The sequence below is a fragment of the Muscardinus avellanarius genome (assembly GCF_963383645.1).
Source record: "Muscardinus avellanarius genome assembly, chromosome: 1".
NCBI classification, from domain to species: Eukaryota; Metazoa; Chordata; class Mammalia; order Rodentia; family Gliridae; genus Muscardinus; species Muscardinus avellanarius.
Window position 1 is genome coordinate 234823902 of NC_137786.1, and position 23553 is coordinate 234847454.

Consider the following 23553-nt stretch of genomic DNA (forward strand, 5'->3'; position numbering starts at 1 on the left):
TTAGACAAAGTAGAAAATTCATTTTAATCTAGGGTTGGACAGAATAGCAAATGATATTCTGCTTCCCAACAGATAATTTTGTTTTCTCAAACTTTAGAAGCCTCCCAATGTGTCTTTCACTTTATCTTACGTCGTGTCGATCCAGACGGTGACGTGATCCCTGTTCTCTAGGTACCCAAACGTGTCCTGTGAGCTGCTCACTGCTGATGTCTCCCAGATGAACGACAGGCTGGGAGAAGACGAGTCCTTGCTAATGAAATTATATAGCTTCCTCCTAAACGACCCCCCCTTGAACCCACTACTTGCCAGTTTCTTCAGCAAGGTGCTAAGTATTCTGATCAGCAGAAAACCAGAACAGGTAAATAGTATTTTCTGAAAGGTAAGTATTTGGGCTGATCAGCCCTGAAATGATTCCCAGTCATGTTGCTTTAGTGTCCTGGGCTTGCCTGGAGTCTAGGCTCTACAGGAAAACACGTCTTAAACCTTAAACACTCTGTGCTCGCACTGACTTAACGTTTACTTATACATCCATGAATATTTCTGAAACCTCCAATCTCAAATTGTTGACGTACTTTGGTTTTCTCTTTTGACGAGCACTTGGAAGCCCGAGGACACTGATATTCTTGTGCAGTGGCCTCGTGGCTTGTAGTTAAAGGAATAAGTATGTGAGCAGCACCCTGGGGGACCACGTCGTTGCTCTGCTTGGTTTCCACAGTGACGACACAGATGAAGCTTCCCTACAAAGGCAGCTAATGACTGGTCCATGCAAGTGATGATTCTATTTTGATTCTTTAAAAAACGTTATTTAGCTCAAGATCTTTGGTTGCAGATGGTCATACACATATGAAGCCCTGAAGTTTCTATCCAGTAGTGCCGCCGCCACCTCCTCCCCTCCCCTCTCCTTTTCCCACCTCCTCCCTTTTTCTCCCCCTCTCTGCCTCATTGACACGTACTCTGGGATTTAATTACCCAATTATCTCATATATGCAGCGGTTCTGTACTTGGTCCCTGGACCAGCAGCATCGGCATCACCTGAGAGTTTGTTAGCAATGCAAGTTCTTAGTCCCACCCCAGACCCACAGAATTAGGAACCCTGGAGTTTGGGCCCAGGAATCTGTTTTGTTTTGTTTTGTTTTGTTTTTAATCAAGCCTTCCATTTCTCATGCATGGTAAAATTTGAGAACTGTTCCTCTGGTGGCTGTTGGTGTAAGAAGGACCTGCTGAGTGGAGGTTGTAGTCTGTTACAGGGATGGACACCAAGGATCAAGTAGGGCTGCAGGTGCTCAGGTAGAAACTGACAGGCTTAGTGGTGCGGCAGGAGCGCGGGGCACGGGGTGAGGGTGGTCAGCCTGCAGACCCTGGGAGGCCGTGCAGCATAGGCTGCAGCGACCCGGCCGGCACGAGCACGTGTGGAGGGACTGGCACTGTTTGGGCTCGGCGTGCTTTGTCTTATGCCAAGGTAAAGTGGGTTAGTGTTGTATTTTTTTAATTTGTTTTATTTTTGCCATACTGGGGATGGAACCCAGGGACATTCTACCTCCAAGCTACTCCCCCAGATCTATTTTTATTCTTCATTTTGAAACAGGGTCTCACTAAGTTGCAGAAGGCCTCACTAAATAGCTGAGGCTGGCCTGGAACCACGATCCTCGTGTCTCAGCCTCCCAAAGGCTGGGATTACAAGCGTGCGCCACCACGCCCAGCTACTATGGAATTTCTTGAAGGTTTATGTCGCACTAGAGAAGCACTGTGAGGGTTAACCCTGTATATTTACACCTGATTGTGTGAAGCAGTTGCAGTCATCTCCAGCTACTGGGCTTCTTTATGTGAGATTGTGGAAGGCCTGCGGCTTTTACAGCATACAGCTAGATCAGTATTTAAGTCCCGGAACAACCATGTTTTAGATCTCGAATGGACTTCCCCCACCCGTCTCTCATCTTGGGCTAGCCAATCCCACCTCCCAGGGATCAGGGAGACTGACGGGCGTGCTCCTGGGATGCTCGGTGGGGTGTGCAGGCGGGCAGCGGGCAGTGGGTTGTGCGGACCTGCGGCGCCCTCTCTCCTGGTGGAGGCCTCGTTTCTATTCCCGTTCCGCCCTCGGAGGCTGCTCCTGTGAGCTCTTCACTGGCCGCCTGCCCTGTGCCAGGGCCGCTGGAGGAAGTCCAACTCACCTTATGCAGCAGACGAGTTGGTTACTGCAGAGGAGAAGTCTCTGCATTTTGACTTTTCTCTCCCACTTTTCTAGAATATAATTAGGATTTTGAATATTCTGCATTTGAATATTAAGTCTAATGGAATTGTAACTATGAAATGGTGTTTTTTGCTCTTTATAGATGTTAAATATTTGATCCCCATTCTTTGAGAATTAACAATGAAAATGAATAGAAATAAAAGATCCTATTATGTTGTATTTTTTATCAGGGGATGAGTTTGGGAGGTTTTTTCCCCCTAAGAATTTTTCAAATATTAGCTATACTTTTTGATTTGATAGCTAATTGCTAATTTAGCAATTGTCTTTCCTCAGCTTGAAGTACTGGTGGGATTTTGGAGGGGTGGTAGTCAGGATTTAAAACTTTTCCCGAGATACATGACTTTCCGTTTTTGATTTCTCCTCTAGATTGTGGAATTCTTAAAGAAGAAGCGGGATTTTGTAGACCTCATTATAAAGCATATAGGAACGTCTGCTATCATGGACTTGTTGCTCAGGCTTCTGACGTGCATCGAGCCTCCACAGCCCAGACAGGATGTGCTGAATGTGAGTAGAATCCTGCCTGTCGTCCTGGGCTGCGGTTCTGGGCGGGGGCCACCAGGCTGCATTGCTGCAGGGGGGGGGTTAGGTTGGAGCAGAGGGTTTTCCGGAGTCTTGGGGACAGGGAGGGATTTACTTGAGGAAAGGAGAGATTCAGGATTGGCAGGAGTAGGATTCAGGACGTGCACATGCCTCGGTTTTTGATTTGCCTAGGCTGTGCTGGGAGCAGTTCTTTGTTGCTTTGCTTTTTTGGGGGATGGTGACGTACAGTAGATCGAGGGTTTGTCATAAAGCAGGGCCCGGTGGCGAGTAGAAGTGGGAAGTTTGGGAGCTCTGACTCTCACCAGAGATGCTCTGAGCTTTCCCAAAGGATGCTCGGGCTGCCTGTGAAAGGCAGGTTCAAAGGCGGATCTGGGAGCGTTGGATAAGGAAAATCGAGGTCACATGGAGAGAGACGTTTAAAGCGGGGGCAGATGGTGTTACAGAGTGTGTGCCTCTTGGATAGGTAGGTAGATGTTTTAGGTGGAATTGGGCCGGCAAGTGAAGGGGCGATAGTAACCTGCAAAATGGGCTTGCTTGTTGGTTGGTTTGCAGTACTGGGGGTTGAACCCAGGGGCATGCTACCTCCAAGCTATACCCCAGCCCTATTTTTTTATTCTTTCTTTTGAAACAGAGTCTCACTAAGTTGTGGAGGGCCTCACTAAGTATCTGAGGCTGGCTGCAAATCTGGGATCCTTCTGTTTCCGCCTCTCAAGTACTGGGATTACAAGTGTGAGCCACATGCCTGGCTGAAAGTTTCTCCTGGGCTTTTAGCTGTGCCTTCGCTTCTCTTTGGTTTTTCCTTTCTTGTTTATTTTTCCCCCCTTCTCTGCCTTCTGGAGCCAGCCACTCCTGAATTCATTCCATCTCTTAATAGTCATGCTGGAAACATAAAACTTATTACATTGGAAATGAGATTTGCTAAATATGCTAACAGGAGGGCCCATGAGAAGGAGGTCTCCCAGGTGTGGTCAGTGCAGGGCATACTGACAGTGGTGAGCTGTGGTCAGAGTGAGATCTGGTGAGGTGACCCAGGCACTGCCGTCATCACGGGGAAGCTGGCTGAGTGCTCCTCGTGGCGGTCCTGGGACTTCAATTGACACCTGCTTCTTTTTGGGTGTCTCTTCTCAGGAGGGGTTTAGGATTCTGGGAAAGATCACCAAAGAGAACTCAGGAGATTCATCTCTATGTGTGGATTATTATAGGGCAGACTTATTTAGTGCTCTCATGACCTGGATTTGTGCTCTTGGCCATTTCTGGGTTGAGTTTTAGGGTTTATTTCCAAAGGAGAAAGTGAAAGATGGTTAATGAAGGCGTAGGTTGAGTGTCTTGCTTGGACTCTGGGGACCCACAGTAGGGATTGGTCCTGAGTGGGCTTGAGATGGACGTGCTTGAGAATAGCTGTGGAGAGGTCAGGGCTGCAGGACTGAGGAGTTACCACCCATAGAGTTCCTCCCCCACCACACACACATTCAGGTGTTTGCTATCATTCTCTGTGTGGCCCCAGACTTCACCCGTGAGCTTCGCAGGACTCCATAAGCTCAGGTCTTACCTCCGACCTGCTGAACGAGATCTGCATTTTAGCAAGATTTCTGGGTGATTCATATGCACACTTTAAAGTAGATTTTAAAGTAAGTTGGGCCCCACCTATAACTCTTGTTTGCACCTTTACCGAATTGATACGCCGCTGAAGAAGCCAGACATGGCACCAGGGTTTATTCTCTGTGCTTTTAGCAAATTGCGTTACCTCTCCCCTTCCGGTCTTTCTTTAAGCTTTGGGATTTTTTCTGTAAGTGGCCTTTCTAGGGAGTGAGCTGCCTTGTGTATTGTGGTGTTTCAGTTCATTATGGAACCAATATTCAGCCAGCTGGGTTTGTTATTTTTTCTTACTCTAATCCTTTGATGTTCTCATTCTGGGCATTTCAGATAGAGATTGAGAATAATAATTCTGCCAGCATCGACAGGGCAGGTGAACTCTGCTTACCTGACAGCTGCCCTCCCCAGCTGCCACATTCCTACACAGGACTGGCTTTAGAATCTCAAAGTCCCCTTTCATTTCCCTGTGTTTCCTTACCCAAGGTTTGATGCTAAGTATTCTCAATTCTGTACGTTTGGAGTGTGCTTTCCAGCTTCATGCCCACTCCCCTGCCCCCGATTCCCTGCCTGTTGCCAAAGCACAGACTGTGCTCACTGACCCCGTGTTACCTCGGGGCTGAGAAGATGGGGTGTGGATTTAGTATGTGGTATTGCAGTCTGGGGACCTTTGGTCACTGTTAATATATTTCCTGGCATTTTCCTCAGGGGACTTTCAATTTTCTGTGGTGTCAAAGCCCAGAGAAACTTGGAACATTCTACTTAAAATGTGTTGGGTGTCTTCAGGTTTGTTAATCTTCACTGGGGCTTGAACCAGAAACACGCCTTGCTATGATTTTTTCTGCCATGTGTTTTACAGTGGTTAAATGAGGAGAACATTATCCAGAGGCTTGTGGAAATAGTTCATCCATCGCAAGAAGAAGATGTAAGTTCTCTGTTCTGAACTAAATTTGCTTAAAAAAAAAAAAAAAAAGCAAGCAATGTTTTGAGTACAGGACATACGTTCATAGGTGAAGGTGATCAGAGAAAAGAACACGACAGCACAATCTGGTGCTCTCGAGTGGTTCATTTTCTAGACCACATTATATTTTACTTCTAGCCAGAAATTTTCCAGAAACGTGAGGCCCGCTGGTTCTAGCTCTGCCTCCTTTCCAGAGCTGGTGATTTCATGCTGAACGTGCCGCCTTAGCTACGCCTCTGCCCACACGTCTTTCTCCTTTTCCTGGTCTGTAGCCCAAGCAGTGTGGCCACTCTGTGTCCCTTTGCCTCGGTCTGGCCAAGACCTGGAAGGCAGCACAGCACCCTCGTCCCACAGTGCCCTGCGCGGCTTGCCTGCTTCTCCCCAGCCTGGCCTGCTGGCTCCCGCGGTTCTGGCCGTGGCCCTGGATGCTAATGAGTGGGGTGGCGATGACATGGAGCCTGTGCTGAGGCTGCCTGCAGCGACACAGGGTGTGTCTTGGGCCTGCGAGACCACCACCTCAAGTACCAGTCAGGCCTTGAGCACCTGCCCTGAGCCAACCACTGTCTTCTGAAGACAGTTCCATGTGCTTCAGCCCCACGTCCAGGAGGGAGCTGTTTTAAGTGTGGGGCGGGGGCTGTGTAGCCCAAGGTCTCGTATGCCTCTAGGTTGCAGATTGGATTGGAGAGAGAGCATCATAGACAAGCAGAGTAGAAGACTAGTGTGGAGCTGGAGGACATTTGTTCCCCATAGCAGGGTTTATGTAAAGCAGGGTTGTAAAAGGGATGTGGCTTCCTCCCCATTCCCTCCGGGGCCCATGCAGCATTTGACCCTCAGATGCCCAGTGTTGGGCTCTGCTGGGTGCTGAGGGAGTGCTCAGGTGCAAGGCCTCCTGCCTGGGAGGAGCTCTGGGCTGGTGGGATGCGGCGTTCTCCAGCCTCGAGTGGGAGCTTGGCTGCCGCAGGAGCACTTGTGAATGGCCGCTCAGTGTGTGGGAGCGTGGTGCTCGCAGAGCCTTCCCATCCTCGGTCCCTTCCTGAACAGGGCCGCTCCTCCTCGCCAGGCCCACGGCCCTGAGCAGAGCCTGATTGCTGAACAGGACACTAGACCTGTCTGCAGAGCCTAGTCAGGAGACGCTGACAAAGGAGAGGCTTCCTTCTGCACCAAGGTCTTCGAAGAGAGGATTGTGGATCTCAGCACCTTTGGGCAGACCTGTTGGTTTTGCGTTGTTAGAAATCACACGTTAAGTTATACTGACCAGTTAAAATACTCAGGTTTTAGGCTTCAGACTCCAGCCAGGGGGTTTGGATATCCCATGTGTCACCCTCTCGCTGGAGTGTGCAGTTCTTCCTGTACCGGGCGCACGTGGCCCAGTCTCTGGGCTCAGCTCAGTTTCACACTCCAGAGAACATGGCCGCGTGGGTGTGAGGTGCCGGCCCTGTGAGGAGAACGTGCCCACCAGGAGACCGTGCCGGCACTCCTCGGTGTCTTTCTGGGTGTTTGTTCTTTTTAGTTTTAAAAACTACTGTGTGCATCTGCTGATAAAAGTATATTCGGGGGAATCTGTTTTAGTATTTAATCCTAGAAATTTCTTCTTGTGAGAACTTGAATCATCTCCTGCACATGGTAAGATACACTGTACGGAATTATGTAGTGAGTCTCATGAGCCTGGCACGATTAAACACCTGTGGTGCTTCTTTGAGCTTGCTTTTTTGCCCACTGAAGCTTATGGCCGGTGTTAGTTTCTGATTTTCAAGCAATCCCTCTAGCCCCCTTTTATTTATAAGGTTAACTTGTGACAGATTCTAGCTAATTGTCCTTTTTCCCTTCAGCGGCACTCAAATGCCTCACAGTCACTCTGTGAAATTGTCCGCCTGAGCAGAGACCAGATGCTGCAAGTTCAGAGCAGTGCAGAGCCTGACCCCCTGCTCGCCGCTCTCGAAAAGTACGTTTCAAACTCTCTTCTGGCATTCTCATTGTTGCTGTTTTGATGTGTTACTGGTGAGAGACCGGTAAGTGAAGTGTGGGGTCTGATCTGGAAACACCTGGGGCTGGTGAGGAGAGAGCCCGCCTCTCCTTCTAGGGTCCCCGGCAGGTGGGCACTGACAGGAAGACCTTCGGTCCAGCGAAGGAGCCTGCAGAGCCACGCCAAGTGGTGTTTGTCACCGCCCATCCGCGAGGGGCTTCAGATGGAGACTCGTCTCGTGCACGCAGCAATGTACCCATTTTAGTTATATGGGCGTGCATTTGGCCCAGTACCGGAGGCTGAATCTAGGGCTGTTCTACCTGGAAGTTACGCTCCCCAGCCCTTTTTATATTTCATTTTGAAACAGTCTTGCTAGGTTGCTCAGATTCTTGCTAAGTCCCTGAGGCTGGCCTCAAATTTGTGATTCTCCTGTCTCAGACTCCCTAGTACTTTGAAGTACAGGTCTACACTACCACGCCTGGCTAGAAAGTCATTTTAATAGAGAAAAACCAGACATTTCCCCATTTTGGATGACGAATTGGGGTGAGCATACACGGTTAGTATGAAGTATGATAGCATTTTCACTTCAGTTTCTAGCTGCATTATTCTTAATTTTTGTCACTCCTTTTTAGTTTATAGTTTATTTTAGTATATAGTTTAGCATATAGTTTATTTTAGTTCCTTTTTGTGTGTGTATGGAACTGGGGATGGAGCTCGTGGTCATTCTGCCTCAAGCTACACTTCTGGCTCTATTGTTTATTTTTTATTTTGAAACAGGGTCTCACAAAGTTCCTTGGGCTGGCCTTGAACCCGTGCTTCTCCTGTCTCGGCCTCCCAAGTACTAGATTATAAGCATGTGCCACCACGCCTGGCTCTAGCTTGTTTTAAACTTATCTTGTGAGGAACAAAGTTATGTATTCCAGCATCTGTTGAAAAATAAGAAAGTAGTACATTCCTCCAAGGTAACAAAGCCACAGGAGATTAGCAGCTGCTAAGTAGAAAAGTATCTGGACTATACAGTCCAGTAATTATTATATGGTATGCATACACTACCTTGAGTAGGTTAAGAATGTTGAGTAATCCTGGGTGTGGTGGTGCGCACTTGTCGTCTCAGTACTTGGGAGGCTGAGACAGGAGGATCGCAGGTCTACCATCAATCTCAGCAACTTAGTGAGGCCCTCCGAAACTTAGTGAGACCCTGTTTCCAAATAAGCAATAAAAATAGATGGGTGTAACTTGGAGGTAGACAGCCCCTGGGTTCCATCCCGAAGACCGCCCCACAACACGCACACAAATGTTGAATATTAGCTGTCCACGAGAAATAAAAGCCTCATATAGTTTAAGTATTTTGTATGAAAGTCTTGAAATCCAGTGTCTTTTATACTTAGAATATGTCAAGACATTTTGGTGTTTTTTTTTTTTTTTTTTTTTTTATGGTGGTACTGAGTGAACTCAGGCATTCTACCTCTGAGCTACACTCCCAACTTTATCTTATTTTTTATTTTGAAGCAGGGTCTCACTAAGTTGCCGAGGGCCTCACGAGGTAGCTGAGGCTGGATGCGAACTTGCGATCCTCCTGTCTCAGCCTCCCAAGAACTTGGATTATAAGAGTGCACTACTGTGCCTGGCTCTATGTTTCTTTTTTTACTTTTTCTTTTCTTTTTCTTTTCCATTTTTATTTTTGCAGTACTAGGGATGGAACCCAGGGGGCCTTCTCGGAGCTACACCACTAGTTTTATTTTTTATTCTTCATTTTAAAACGGGGTCTCACTGAGTTGCAATGGGCCTCACTAAGTAGCTGAGGCTGGCTGCGAGCTGCGATCCCGTGCCACCATGCCTGGCTCAGGCTCTACGTTTTGACTGTTAATTGGCGACGCGTGTGCTGAGCGATGAGTGCGGGCCAGCCCGGACGGGGACGCGTAGGCTGCTCCATAGATCCAGGTTCTCCCGGGCAGCCCCAGCCCTCCCCCACGCAGATCTATGTGTGACCAGTATGTGCGCAGCGCCGCCCGAGTCCCTGCCTCTGCTTGCTTTATACTTCAAGCTGTGTGTAGTCCTGGGTCAGGCAACTGTAATATCTGGAATTATGATAAGAATATGCTCAGGATTTATATCCTTTGATATTAAAGTAAATGTCTTCAAATACATGGACGTGATGAGTCATTGACCATGTGCTATCACCAAAGAAAACCTTCACTGCACTTAGTGAAGATTTTATCAGTGACCAGACTTTATTTATTTATTTATTTATGGTGCTGGGGATGGAACCCAGGGGCATTCAACCTCTAAGCTACACCCCCAGCCCGATTTTTTTTTTGTTCTTTTTTTTGAAGCAGGTCTTACTAAGTGGCGGAGGGCCTCACTAAGTAGCTGCGGCTGGCCACAAACCCCGATCCTCCTGTCTCAGCCTCCCGAGTAGTGAGATTGCGAGCGTGACCACCACGCCCGGCTTGAGAGGCTTCATTTTCAACAGTACTCCCCACGGTGCTTTTGAAAGTAAGAAGCAAAGCCTCTGGATGCCTGACGTGCTCCTCATTATGGTAGTTCTTTTAGTGTTCATTGGTTGTGAGAGTAACCATAAGCAACAAAAGAATTCTGTGTTTGATAGAAAACCTTTATTAATCATAATAGCATCCATGTGTTTTTGACAAATATATAATATGTAATATCTACAGACTTAATAAATAATGTCATTATAGCAATAGTGGCCTTTTAAAGCCAACCACTGATGATACATAATATTCAAACAAATTACCTAGTTCTAAATTTATAATGGGGAGCAGCCCACAAATTTGGTACGATTTATATGTAAACATCATATATGTACATAGAAATATAGGTTAACACTTTAAAAATATATATTGTTGCAGTGCTGGGGATTGAATCCAAAGGCCTTCTACCTCCAAATACACCTCCAGACCTAGTTTTTATTTATTTGGAAATTGTCTTGCTGAATTACTAAGAGCCTCACCATGTAGCTGAGGCTGGCCATGAACCCGTGATCTGCCTATCTCAGCCTCCACCATGCCTGGCTGGGTCAGCACTGCCCGAGTTTGGAATGGGATGAGGTTGAGGAGATGGTAAGGAGCGGTAGTGCGCCCCAGCGGCCTTCAGTTGAGCGAACTGAATGCCTGGCGGTAGTCAGCAGGTCAGAATGCCAGACAGCTGTCTGGGATTGGGCTCTGTCTTTTAACAGCTGCTGCTGAGCTTAGAATGTGCAGGTGTGGTTCTGCTTGAGCCCATTAGTTTTGCTTACAGGAGTGAGTCTTCCTCTGGCTACCTCCACAGAAAACAAAACCAAAGTGTCATTGCCCCTCAGGGATGGCAAAGAACTTAAGTGGCTTCGAACCCTTGGTTTCATGAGTTTCGTTGATGTCCTCCCAATCACTCCGTCCATTCATCATGTTTTCATAGTACTGGGGATTAGATTCGAGGCATTCTGCCTCTGAGCTACACCTCAGCCCTTTTGAGTTTTGTTTTGAAACAAGGTCTTAGTAAGTTGCTGAGGGTCTTGGTAAGTTCCTGAGGCTGGCCTGGAACCCGTGATCCTTCTCTCTCAGCCTCCCAAGTATTGGAGTTAAACCTGTGCGCCACCATGTTCAGTGACTCCTGTCTCTTAAAATGGGAAAGAGGAGCTGCGTGTGGTGACACACGCTTGTAATGCTAGTACTTGGAAGGCTGAGACAAGATCGCAGGTTCACGGCCAGCCTGAGCAACTTGGGCCTCCACAATTCAGTGAGGCCTTGCTTTTTATTGTTTCAAAGTAAAAAAGATAAAATAGGACTGGGGGTTTAGCTCGGAGATAGACTCTTCTGGCCCTCAGCTCCACAAAAAAAGGTGTTTAATGTATATGTTCTCTTTCATGTACATAAATGTTCTTTAGAGAGTAGGAAGGCATTTCTTTATTCCGTTTGATGAGCTCAGTCCCTCAGGTTCATAATTTCTTCTGTCTTTGATGGTACTCTGTATGTTTAAGTAAAGCTCAGACTGGCACGGCTGTGAGCTGTTGACTCTAACTCCCCAGGTTTGTGCTGGATACTGTGTCCACCAGTAGCTCTTCCTCAGGCAGGCAGACGTCACAGCTTGGCCATCTGCTCAAGTGGCCAGGGCTGTTAGCCTGCCTTCGGTACCAGCCGTGGCGAGGCTGCGGTCTGCTCTCTGCTGAGCAAGATCTCCGCTACATTGACCGAGGGGGTGGGCGTGGCAGCTGCGAGCTTTGCAGGTGCCCATCTGGAGCGCGGCTCCCGTTGGGAGGCTGTGCATGGTCACCATGCAGGGCGCGCTGCTTCCCAGGGCAGATCCAAACCCGGTATCTCTTCTACAGACAGTGTGCGCTCTTTGCAGTATTTGGCTAGCGGTTTCACGAGCAAATTGAATTCTGCGCTGAGATTCACTTTGTGCCAGGGGATCCTCTGAAGTTAGGTTAGAGACCAGCTTCATTCACTTCCCCAGATAGAAAGAAATTGTCTCCTCGCCGCCCCCTCTGACAAGGGATGCTCCAGGGACTGGTGTGCCGTCCAGTGAGCAGAGCAGGCAGCCGGGAACAGCGCGGCAGCAGGGCCCGTCCTGGGGAGATTCTCATCCCCGTTTACCTGGGCGGGGATCCCTGAGGTCCTAGTAAATGAGCGTTCCTGGAGAGCGTGCATAGACTGAAGTGCAGTGACTCCTGGGTGGCGGTGACCTGGTCTTTCTGGCCTGTGAGGGAAGTGGGAGGCCGCATAGAATGTTGGGGGGCAGGTCCGTCTTTCGTGTCGCGGCCCTCACTGCATTTGGATTTACTAATGGTCACTGTCGGGTCAAGGCAACAATTGCCGTTTAGATCCCTGGAACCACAGTTTCACACCTTTATGGGAAACACTGGCGGGGTCTGGTTTGTTCTCGGGAGAAGTCCCCGCCTTGCGCCGGGGTGAAGAGTCCCGAGTCTCCCGCCTCACACTTACTGCTTACCACGGGGTAATTGAGCCTTGAAATACTTGTTGACTCTCAAGAAGCAGCACTCAGGTTGTTTTGCTGGCGGGGACCGGATCGGAATAGATAGACATGAAGTCTCCGTTTATGAGAATCACTCGCCCACTCTGACAGATACCAGATTATCGTATAAAGCACACACGGCCACACGCACGACTCTGACGCGAATTGAGTGTTCGTGATGTTGCAGTTAGTGCTTCACTGTTGCTTTGTTTCCCCAGGCAAGAAATTATAGAACAGCTTCTATCAAACATTTTCCACAAGGAGAAAAACGAGTCGGCCATCGTCAGTGCGATCCAGATCCTGCTGACCCTGCTGGAGACGCGGCGGCCGACGTAAGCCTTTCCTACTAAGTCATCTCTGTTCACTTAGCTGTAGGGCTTCGGGGAGCTGAGAGCGAAATCTTCAGACTAGCCACAGTAACGTGCCCTTGAGTGTTACGTGCTGGATCTTTACTTTTATTTATTTATTTTTCTATGTGGACTGCTGCTCGTGTTGTATATTATAATTATACAGTTGAGCAGTAAAGTTGATAAATGGTTTATTGGGGATTATTTAGAGTCCGGTAATTTCGAGTTTTTTTTTCTTTCTTTATTTTTGGCAGTACTAGGGATAGAACCCAAGGGCATTCCACCTGCGGGCTCCAGCCCCCGGCCCTATATTTTATTCTTTATTTTGAAACCGGGTCTTGCTAAGTTGCAAAGTACCTCACTAAGTAGCTGAGGCTGGCCTTGAACCACGATCCTCCTGTCTCTGCCTCCCAAATGCTAAGATTCTAAGCATGCACCACCACACCCGGCTTAATTTCAGGGTTAGTCTGCAATGACCGTGTAATAAATCAGTCAAAGCACAGGTAATGTAAAATCAGTCAAAGCACGGGTAACAGCTCAAACACAGCAGCTTACTGCTCGCTCACCAAAGTTGAGACTCGGGTGCTCCTGATTGGTGCGCAGTCCTTCTCAGATGGTGATTCATCTCTGAGTTCTTCAGGTCCCGACTCTAAGTCAGTTGTGAGGCCCTGCGAGCAGCTCCTGAGGTTGTTGTAAACGATGAGCAGGTGGCTTGAGGCGTGTATGGACGCTGGCTTGAGAATGAGATAAATCTAAGGAAAAGCAAATTTTTACATATGAGAGAAAAACATACAATGGTTTTATTTGGAACAAACAAGACAGCGATAAAAATGAGAAGGATTTTTGTGTGTGTTTGTGTCATACTTGGAATTAAACCCAGGGATGCTCTGCGTTGGGCCTCATCCCAGCCTGTTTGTTTATATTTTGAGACAGCAACACACTACATTACTCAGGCCGGCCTTGAATTTGTGATCCTCCTGCCTCGGCCTCCCAAATCGCTGGGCTTACAGGCAGGCGTGCGTCACCATGCCCAGCTTATAGGAGGAAATTTCTGAGCAAATGAAACTCACCCTCGATTCAGAAAGGTTTACAAAATACCAAGCAAGATAAAATTTTAAAATAATCTCAGAGCTTAGCTTTTTCCTAAGATTTCTGAATCCAGGGATAAAGAATAAATCTTAGAGACACATGGATAAGAAAAATAGGCTACTTGGAAGCCAGCAAGATTGCCAGGCAGCTCATTTGTAAAGCTAACACGTACCTCAAAGCAAAGGGCAAAACCTTTTGATCCATAAGGCAGGCGCGGCATGTGGGCCTGGGGGCTCTGCTCTGCTCTGCCTTGCTCCCGGAGTACAGTTATTTGAGCATGAACTTTACCAAAGCCAAACAGAGACAGAAATAAGAACAAGAGTGTTTATTCTTATAAGAAATAAGATGCCCTTACTGAACAAATAAGGAATATTGGTAAGTGACAGTCAGGAAATGTGTAGAGGTTTGGAATTAGTATGATGGTGGAAATCCATTGTTGAGAATATGTAGCTGAGCCCGCACGGTGGCGCACACTTGTGACCCCAGCACTGGGGGGCCGAGACAGGAGACGCACAGGTTCAAGACAGCCTCACCAACCTAGTTGGTGAGTAGAGTGCGGCCCTCGACAACTTAAACTCTGTTTCAAATTTAAAAAGGGCTGGGGATGTCGCTCAGGAGAAGGCCCTGGCTTCACACACATGTGCGTGCAAAAAATGAATAAGTAATTGAACCGAGAAGTCAGATGCTTAAAAAAGAATCCTTCTGGGTTATTTTAACAGACTCAAAAAATAAGGAGAAGGGGGTAAGTTAGTGAATAGTACAATTTTTTTGTTGTGCTGGGCATTCTACCTCTGAGTTACACTCTCAGCCCTATTTTTTTTTTTTTTTTTAAGTTGGAAACAGGGTCTTACTGAGCTACTGAGGCTGGCCTTGAACCTGCGATCCTACTGTCTCAGCCTCCCAAGTACTAGGATTACAGGCATGTGCCACCACGTCCAGCTAAGCAGCTCTTATCTTGAACTGTGGCAGCTGAGGTATATTTTTGTATATAGATTTTTCTTTGTCCTGATAAAATTTTAGTTCAGAGGTATTTTCTGAGTTTGCTGGAAGCTTGGCGTGGTGGTGCACACTTGTAATCCTAGCATTTGGGAGGCTAAGACAGAAGGATCATAGTTCACGGACAGCCTCAGCTACTTAGACCCTTTTGCTCGGTGAGACCCTGTTTCAAAATAAAGAATAAAAGCCGGGCGTGGTGGCGCACGCTTGTAATCCCCGCACTTGGGAGGCGGAGACAGGAGGATCGCGCTGGTTCGGAGCCAGCCTCTCTGGCCTAAGAGACCTTGTTTCCAAATATAAAAAAATATAAAATAGGTCTGGGAGTGTAGCCTGGAGGTAGAAGGGCTTCCAGGAACCCCAGTACCACCAAAAATAAAAAATAAAAAAAAATAAAGAATAAAAGATAGGGCTGGGGGTGTAGTTCAGACGTAGGATACCCCTGGATTTCATCTTCATTACTGCAAAAAAGGGGGTTTGGGTTTATTGGAGCGGCAGTTGATTTCGTAATTCCCAGAACACATGAGGGGCAGGCTGGGTGGTCCCGGGCGATTTGCGCACCCGTGCCTTTCTTCACAGAAACGCAGGGCGAGGTGAGACGTCTCCCGTCGCCCTGTCTAATTTTGGGCAAATGTTCCCTACCTCCCCAGGCCCCTTCTCTGTTCTTGCCCTCACTGAACAGACTCCTCCGCCCCTGAGGAAAGGGAAGTAGGCGCTTTAATAAGACACAGTGGTGGCCATTTGTGTGGAAGGAGGGGACCAGGAGAAGTGCCCTCTGTCCCACGGGAGGGACATGGCCGAGTCCTGAGCATTGGCCATCTCTGCCACTGGACCAGGGCAGGCCTGGAGACCTAGGGACACTCAAGTCTGTTTCTTCCCAGCACAGAGGAGGGGTTGGTGTGGGAAGCTCACTCCCACAGCACAGGCGCGAGCTTAGCGGGAGGCCTGCCAGGGTGGGCCGGCATTACAGTGAGGAGCCTGGGCAGGCGGTCTGCCACAGAGTAAGTCTTCAGTGCACCGAGGAGAGGTGCGGTGACACCAGCCCAGAGCCAGCTCAGCTGCCGGCGGGTTTCTCAAGCCTCTACCCTGAGTTCTAGGAAGGAAAGAGAAATGTCCTTTCTTAACTGCTGTGCGCACCCGTTTCTGCCTCCTATACAAGGTGTGCACCCACCGGCTGAAAATAAGACGGAAACGCATTGATGGCGCAACTGAAAACTCTCAGAACTGGCAGAGGGCCTCCAGTAGACACGGGTCCACGCTGGCGGCATGTGGAAACGTGGGCAGTGTGCAGGTCGTGGGAGTTTAGCAGAGGTGGAGGACTGTGGAAAGCAACACAGTGGCACAGATGAAGAGTGCCTGTTTACCATGGCCCTGATGGATGGAGGACGGCTGTGTCGGCGCGCGCCTGGGAGGCTGCGACGGGACGGTCGGCGTCTGCGGCCCGCCTCGGCACGTCTGTAATCCCAGTACTTGGGAGGCTGACACAGGAGGATCACAGGTTCCCAGATAACTCTAGCTACTTGGCAAGGTGTAAAAAGATAGAAGGACTAGGGAAGTAGTTTCAGTCACTAGTACCACACCCAAAACGTAAAATTAAAATTAAAAAATGCAGAGTGCGAAGGCCCCTGGTTTCGATCCCCAGCGTCATAAGGGGGGGGGGGGCGAAGGAAGAAAATTGCTGATGATGGAAGAGTTCCGCAGAGCACAGATGCTTGAGCTGCAAGGCTCCGTAGCGCTGGCGTGGCTCCAGGAGCAAGAGCACCCAGCCCTGGTTTCCAGCAATACGATCTCCTGGCACGAGGGCTCCTTAGCTCCTGGAGGGGCGGCTAAAGTGGGCGATGAGCACAGCAGCGAGCATGTGTTGGTGAGAGTGTGAAGGTGCATTAGACACGTGGATGTGCTGTGTGCCTGTCTGTATAACAAAACACACCTTTCCGAGGAGCACCGGGGCCATGAGGAGGAGCTCCCGCAGGCCAAAGCTGAAGGGACTGGCCTAATCCGGTGGGATTGTATTAGCTCAGATTACAGACACCATCCTGGAGTCCATGTTGATAGACTAAGGGAGAGAAGAGACACATCTCTACACAGAAGAGCTCCGCGTAGGCTGTGTAGGCATTCCACCCCACGTGGGATATAACTGCGCTTTCAGTGTGGACTGCACGTCATAACTTCCTTCCACAGAGCTCAGTATGGAAAGGGGGCACAGAGTAACTTTGTAGTAGAGAAAACGGCCACGTGCCTGAGCTGGCCGATCGGAGCTGACAGCAGCGCCAGCACGTTGACAGTGACCTTGGGGGTGCATTGAAGAGGCACTCTGTCCTGTGATCTTCCGCTCAGAAAATCACCAGGCGGTGTCACCAGGACGGATGGTCACAGAACACCTGACTAGTATTCAGTCGTCGCGGTAACAAAAAAAAGAGCAAAGAAGTTTGTCACAACTGGAAGAGGCGAAGGAAGAGCTGAATACAATGCATCCTCGATGGGGTTCTGGAACAGAGAGAATAGTTGGAAACTTAAAAACATCTGAATAGGCCGGGCGTGGTGGCGCACGCTTGTAATCCCCGCGCTTGGGAGGCGGAGACAGGAGGATCGCGCAGGTTCGAAGCCAGCGGCGCTGGCGTAAGAGACCCTGTTTCAAAAATATAAAAAATAGGTCTGGGAGTATAGCCCGGAGGAAGAAGGGCTTCCAGGAACCCCAGTACCACAAAAAAAAAAAAAAAAAAAAAAAAACATCTGAATAAACGCCGGGCGTGGGGCACGCTTGTCATCCCAGCAGTCGGGGGGCTGAGACCGGAGGATCACAGTTCGCAGACAGCCTCAGCTACTTAGTGAGGTCCTCTGCAACTCAGTGAGAACCTGTTTCAAAATAAAGAATAAAATATAGGGCTGGGGGTGCAGCTCAGAGGTAGAATGCCCTGGGTTCCATCTCCAGTACCGACGTACCATCTAAGGTGTAAATAGAGGAGAGGGTGTGGCTTACATAGAGCTCTACTGTCTTTTCAAGTTTTATGTATATGTAAAATGGTTTTGACAGCCGGTGTGGCGGCACAGCCTGTAGTCACAGTAATTAGGAGGCTGATAGGATCACAGGTTTGAGGCCAACCTCAGTACAGTAAGTTAGTGAGACCCTGTTTCAAAATAATAAAAATTGGGCTGGGGGTGTAGCTCAGAGATAGAATACCCCTTGGTAATATAAGTTAAAGATTGAAAAGAAAATCTTCGAAGTGCAGAGAATTTGTACTGCATTAGTGTTCAGCTCGGCTCGGTCTGTCTGACACTCTGGAAGCAGGAGTGAGATGGACATTTACTGAGTCTCTCAGGTGCTGTCACGGCTGACCCCAGCTGCGGCTCAGCCCGCGGCCGCTCTGGCAGGGCCGGGGCTGAGGAGGGCCCCCCGGTTTGTAGGTTGCCGCCTTCCTGCTAGATCCCTGGTGGCCGGGAGTGGCAGCACGCCTCTCTGCTTCTCATAAGGGTGCTAGTTCTACTCGTGAGGGCTTCGCCTTCTTGGTCAAAGCCCCTCTTCTGATGACCTTCAGACCAGAGGTCAGAATTTCAGCATAATCTCGGGGACACAAAAGCATTTAGTTGTACATGGAGGTGTACCCAGTTTTGTTTTATTTAAAATAACAAAAATCATGTACCATTCATACGTAGACCGTAATGCATTTAAACTATAAACCAATAAAGAGATTTCTGAAATAGCCTCAAATATTTAGAAATCAGGCAACACACTGCTAAAATACTCTGACTTCCTTAGAAGAAATGATGAGTCAAGAAATTGAGAAAAGATTGTCAGTGACTTGATATGGAAACAAACATGCCGCTTAGTGTAGACCCAGTCAACGCGGCCGCTCAAGACTGAGGAAACAGAAGGAGCAGGCAGTGGCGGGAGCGCCCACGAGAAACTAGACGGATACAGCGTAGTAAGCAAGGAGGACAGGAAGATGAAATTCAAGAGTGAGAGAGCTGGCACGGCGGCCACGCCTATAACCCAGCTACTTGAGAGGCTGAGGCCGAAGGAGCTCAAGTTTGAGTCCAGTCTCAGCAACCTCGTGAGACCTTGCCTCAAAATTAAAGGGCTAGAAATGTAGCCCAGAGGTATCTCTGTTCAGTCCCGAGGGAGGGAGGGAGGGGTCATTCTTTGTAAAGATGATGATTGATAAACCTTTAGCCAGATTGACTAAGAAGAAAGTAGATTGAAAGAAGGGCCACCGCTGTTTTCTGAAGACATCAAAAAGAATAAAAAGAGAATTGTACCAAAACTCAATAAACAAATTCAGCAGTTTAGAAGCAAGAATTTAGAATTGTTTAATTCTTGGTTCAGTAATTTAGAAGCAAGAAATTAAGTTGCTATAGATCATTTTTTCTTCATATGTGCCTTGCATATTATATAGAAATTAACTTCAGCTGGATCCTATGACTAAACAATCCTAAAACTGAATCCAGCCTCAGCTACTACTTAGGCCCTCTGCAACTCAGTGAGATCCCGTTTCGAAATAAAGAATAAAAAATAGGGCTGGGGGTATAGCTTGGAGAATGTAGAATGCCTCTGGGTTCCATCCCCAGTACGCAAAAATACACAACAAAACTATAAAATATAAAAGTTCCAGGAGAAAGTCTTAGACCCGGGATCAGGCAGACTTTTCTTCCCTACATCACCAAAGAAGAAACGGGCGTCTCTGTGACCATTGAAGAACGTGGGCCGGAGCTCAGCGACGGCGTGCGTGCCTAACACAGGCACAGTCCTGGGAGTGAGCCCCAGCGCTGCAAGCTAGAAAATCTGTACCAATGAGGGAACCTCTCTACCTCTACCCTACCACACACCATGGCGGCGGAGGGCCACACCTCCGTCATGTTAGGAAGCCAGCATCGCCTTGAAACTGAACTCGCCAGAAACATTACAGGAAAGAAACCTCTGTGACGAGTCTTCAAGAGCTTAAATGCAGAATGCCTCGGCAAAATACAGCGGGTGGGACCCATCCTCCCTGTCGTGCCTTGCCAGCAGGGTTCTGCCTGGAAGCCTGCACACCAGAGACGGGACGTCGGAAGCCAGATGAACCTCTCCCAAGTTGTGCTGGTCGGCGACGGAAAAGCTCATGACGATTAAAAAATTTTAAAAAGTAATTGCACTTCTCCATTAGAATGTGAGATATTTAAAATACATATCTTGTACCACGGAGGAAAGGAAACACTTAAATGTTAATTTAATGGTATGTGAAGTGTGATGGTGAAGAATGGGAATACTGTGTTCCTAGGTTAAAAGAATCAGAATGTATTTATTCATTTATTTTCGGTACTAGGGATTGAACCCAGGGGATTCTACCCCTGAGCTACACTTCCAGCCCGATTGATTGATTGATTGATTGATTGATTGATTCTGGGGATGGAACCCAGGGGCTTTTCTACCTCCAGGCTATACTCCCAGACCTTTTTGTTGTTGTTGTTTTCTTTTTTTGGTGGTACTGGGAATGGAACCCTCCTACTGGGCTACACTCCCAGACCTATTTTATATTTTTTATTTGGAAACAGGGTCTCTTACGCCAGCGCGGCTGACTTCAAACTTGCGCGATCCTCCTGTCTCTGCCTCCCGAGCACGGGGATGACAAGTGTGCGCCACCACGCCCGGCCTCCCAGACCTATTTTATATACTTTATTTGGAAACCATCTCACTAAGTTACTGAGAGCCTCACTAAGTAGCTGAGGCTGGCTCTGAAGCTGTGCAATCCTGCTGTCTCTGCCTCCCAAGCGCAGGGATTATAAGTGCACGCCACCACTCCCAGTGTCAGACCTCTTTTTTATTCTTTATTTTGAAGCAGGGTCTAAGTAGCTGAGGCTGGCTCTGAAGCTGTGCAGTCCTCCTGTCTCAGCCTCCCAAGTACCGAGTTACCAGCATTTTCCACCATGCCCAGTTTAAAAGTTCAGTATTTAAGACAGCAGTTCTCAGCTGGGTGTAATGCACATTTGTAATCCCAAGCATTCAGAAAGCTGAGACCGGAAGATCCAGGTTCACAGACAGCCTCAGCTACTTAGTGAGACCCTCCGTAACTTAGACCCTGTTTCAAAATAAAGAATTAAAAATAGTGCAGGGGGCTGGCCGTGGTGGTGCATGCTTGTAATCCCAGCATTCGGGAGGCTGAGACTGGAGGATCGCGATTCGCGGACAGCCTCAGCTACTAGGCCCTCTGCAACTCAGTGAGACCCAGTTTCAAAATAAAAGAATAAAAAATAGGGCAGGGGGTGTAGCTCAGAGGTCGAATGCCCCTGGGTTCCATCTTCAGACCCGCAAAATAAAAGGAAAAGAAAAGAAATAGTGCAAGGAGTGTAGCTCGGAGGTCGAATGCCCCACCATGGACCAGCAAAAAAAAAAAAGAAGAAGAAAAGAAAACAACCCAGCAGTTCTTCTTAAACTGCTTTATAATTTTTAATTATATTATAATTTTTAATTTTTTGGTGGTACTGCAGGTGGAACCCAGAGGCTTTCTACCTCCGGGCCAAGCTCCTATTTGATTTGGGAACAGGGTCTCACTAAGTTGCCAAAAGCCTCACTAGCTGAGGCTGGCTTTGAACCTGTTATCCTTCTGTCTCAGCCTCATTTGGGAAGCTGAGACTGGATGTCAAATGCCCCCGGGTTCTATCCCCAGGACCCCCCACCCCCAAATTAAAAGTTCTAGAAGAAGGCCAGGCATGGGGGTACTCACCTGTAACCCCAGTTCTTGGGAGGCCATGTGCAGTGGCACACACTTGTAATCCCAGTGATGATCGCAGGTCTGCGGCCAGCCTCAGATGCTTAGGCCTTCTGCAACGTAGTGAGACCTCGCTTCAAAATGAAGAATAAAAAAAAGTAAGGTTGGGGGTGTAGCTTGGAGGTAGAATGCCCCTGGGTTCAACCCCCAGTACTGCAAACAAAAGAAAAAGAAAAAAATCTAGACATCAGGCATGGGGTTGCTCGCCTGTAATCCCAGTACTTAGACTGCTGAGACAGGAGTATCACAGATTTGAGACCGGCCTCAAAAAATTGGCAAGCCCCTCCGCAACTTAGACCATTTTTCAAAATAAAAACAGGACTGGGGGTGTAGCTCAGCAGTAGAGTGCCCCTGGATTGAGTCGTCAGTGCCACCAAAATAAACAAAAGCTCTATACAAATACTGAGAATTATTGGGTGATAAGGAACTTTTAAGCACGGCTCCCCACATACAAACTAAAGCCATATTTGCCTGCAGACGTCATTAAAGTCCCTACACCTTAAAGAAGTGCCGTGATTGAAATTGGAAGTCTTTTCTGTAACGGAGTTTCTGAATGCCGTTCTACGCACTCCCGCACGTGGGGCGTTTTCCAGCAAGGGTGGCAAAGCAGCCCCCCGTCCCACCCTGTGCTGGCTCTGCCAGGCAGGGCCTCATCCTGAGCCCGCCCTGGGGTGCTCCTCACAGCGCTCCAGGAGAGCTGGGAGCGGACAGGCTGGGTTGGGCTTCGTGCCGAGTGACTTAGTGACACTGTTCTCAGTGCTCCGGGTTGACACGCCGATCTCAAAGGTGAGGGGGAGTGAGTGAGAGACTGTGTGTGTGTGTGTGTGTGTGTGTGTGTGTGTGTGTGTGTGTGTGTGTGTGTACTGGGATTGAACCAAGGGACATTTGACCTCAGTTCCATTTTTACTTATTTGAGAGTCGTGCTAAACTGTTGCCTGCCTGCGAGCCTGCGGTCCTCCCGCCTCAGCTTCTCAAGTATTAGATTACAAACGTGTTCTACCATGTCTGGGTCCGGTGAATCTCTTAAAATTCCACTTTTAGGCTCGCCTGATATCTTCCTTCACCCTGTCTTGCTAAAACTTTGAGAACCACTTTATCCTTGTAGCTCCTAATGTCTGTTGAAATTTTAGAGTCTCTTTCTACCTGTAGTTTTCTCATAAAGAATGGGTCCATGACTATAGGTCGAGCTTTTTGTAGAAGAAAATTTAAACCACTTAAAGTAGGAAACTGTGGATTAGCAGAGACTCTGGAACAAGTCCAAGATGCTTTTTATTAACATAAGAAACTCACAGACAGTATGACGTGCCCTATAATTCAGGGGTCAGATCTCCGCTCGCTTTCCAAATTTTCTGGCCAGAGACCTGCTGTTAGTGTAACAGTTACAGGGAGTTAGGTGGTTTTGGAGACTGTGGAGAAATCCAGTGTGATTTCTCTGTGCGTTCTGTAGGTTTTTTGGATTTTAGGTCATGTTGGCCAATCCCCGTCAAAGCTCTGTTCCACCACTCGTATTTATTACGCTCCCTTTCTTTCCTTTCCTAGAGCCAGAAATGTTGATATGCTCATCATTTATATGGTTCTGTAATCAGTGATTTAGTCTTAAATTATAACAAGTGAAGCTGCCTTTGTTTTGTTTCAAGGTTTGAAGGCCATATAGAGATTTGCCCACCAGGGATGAGTCATTCAGCTTGTTCGGTCAACAAGAGTGTTCTAGAAGCTATCAGAGGAAGACTTGGATCTTTTCATGAACTTCTGCTCGAGCCGCCTAAGGTAGGAGAGCTGTCCTCAGCATGGCCAGTAGCCGTAATTTGTGTAGTGTGGTCATTGAAAGTACGTGAGCCTCGGACAAGCACAGCTGGTGTCATTAGCGTGTGTGAGATGCATATAAAGCTACGTACGCTACAGATTTTATTGCTTTTGAGGTAGTTTTGTTTGTTTGTTTGTTTGTTTGTTTTGTGGTACTGGGGATGGAACCCAGGGGCTTTCTACCCTGGGCTACACTCTCAGACCTATTTTATACTTTATTTGGAAACAGGGTCTCACTAAGTTGCTGAGAGCCTCACTCAGTAGCTGAGACTGGCTTCGAACGTACGCAGTCCTCCTTCCTGTCT

General features: G+C 48.1%; 1 protein-coding gene across 12 annotated transcripts in view; it reads left to right on the forward strand.

Moving 5' to 3' along the window:
- Positions 1 to 23553, forward strand: part of PPP6R3 (protein phosphatase 6 regulatory subunit 3) — a gene marked incomplete at both ends in the record, with an annotated part of 72748 nt that overhangs the window by 4424 nt on the left and 44771 nt on the right. For all 12 annotated transcript variants that reach the window (XM_080697790.1, XM_080697794.1, XM_080697795.1 and 9 more), the window contains 6 exons: positions 172 to 358; positions 2615 to 2752; positions 5238 to 5303; positions 7169 to 7281; positions 12492 to 12605; positions 23083 to 23212. In XM_080697790.1, coding sequence (XP_080553916.1) covers positions 172 to 358; positions 2615 to 2752; positions 5238 to 5303; positions 7169 to 7281; positions 12492 to 12605; positions 23083 to 23212 — 748 coding nt within the window. The remainder of the gene's footprint in view (positions 1 to 171; positions 359 to 2614; positions 2753 to 5237; positions 5304 to 7168; positions 7282 to 12491; positions 12606 to 23082; positions 23213 to 23553) is intronic.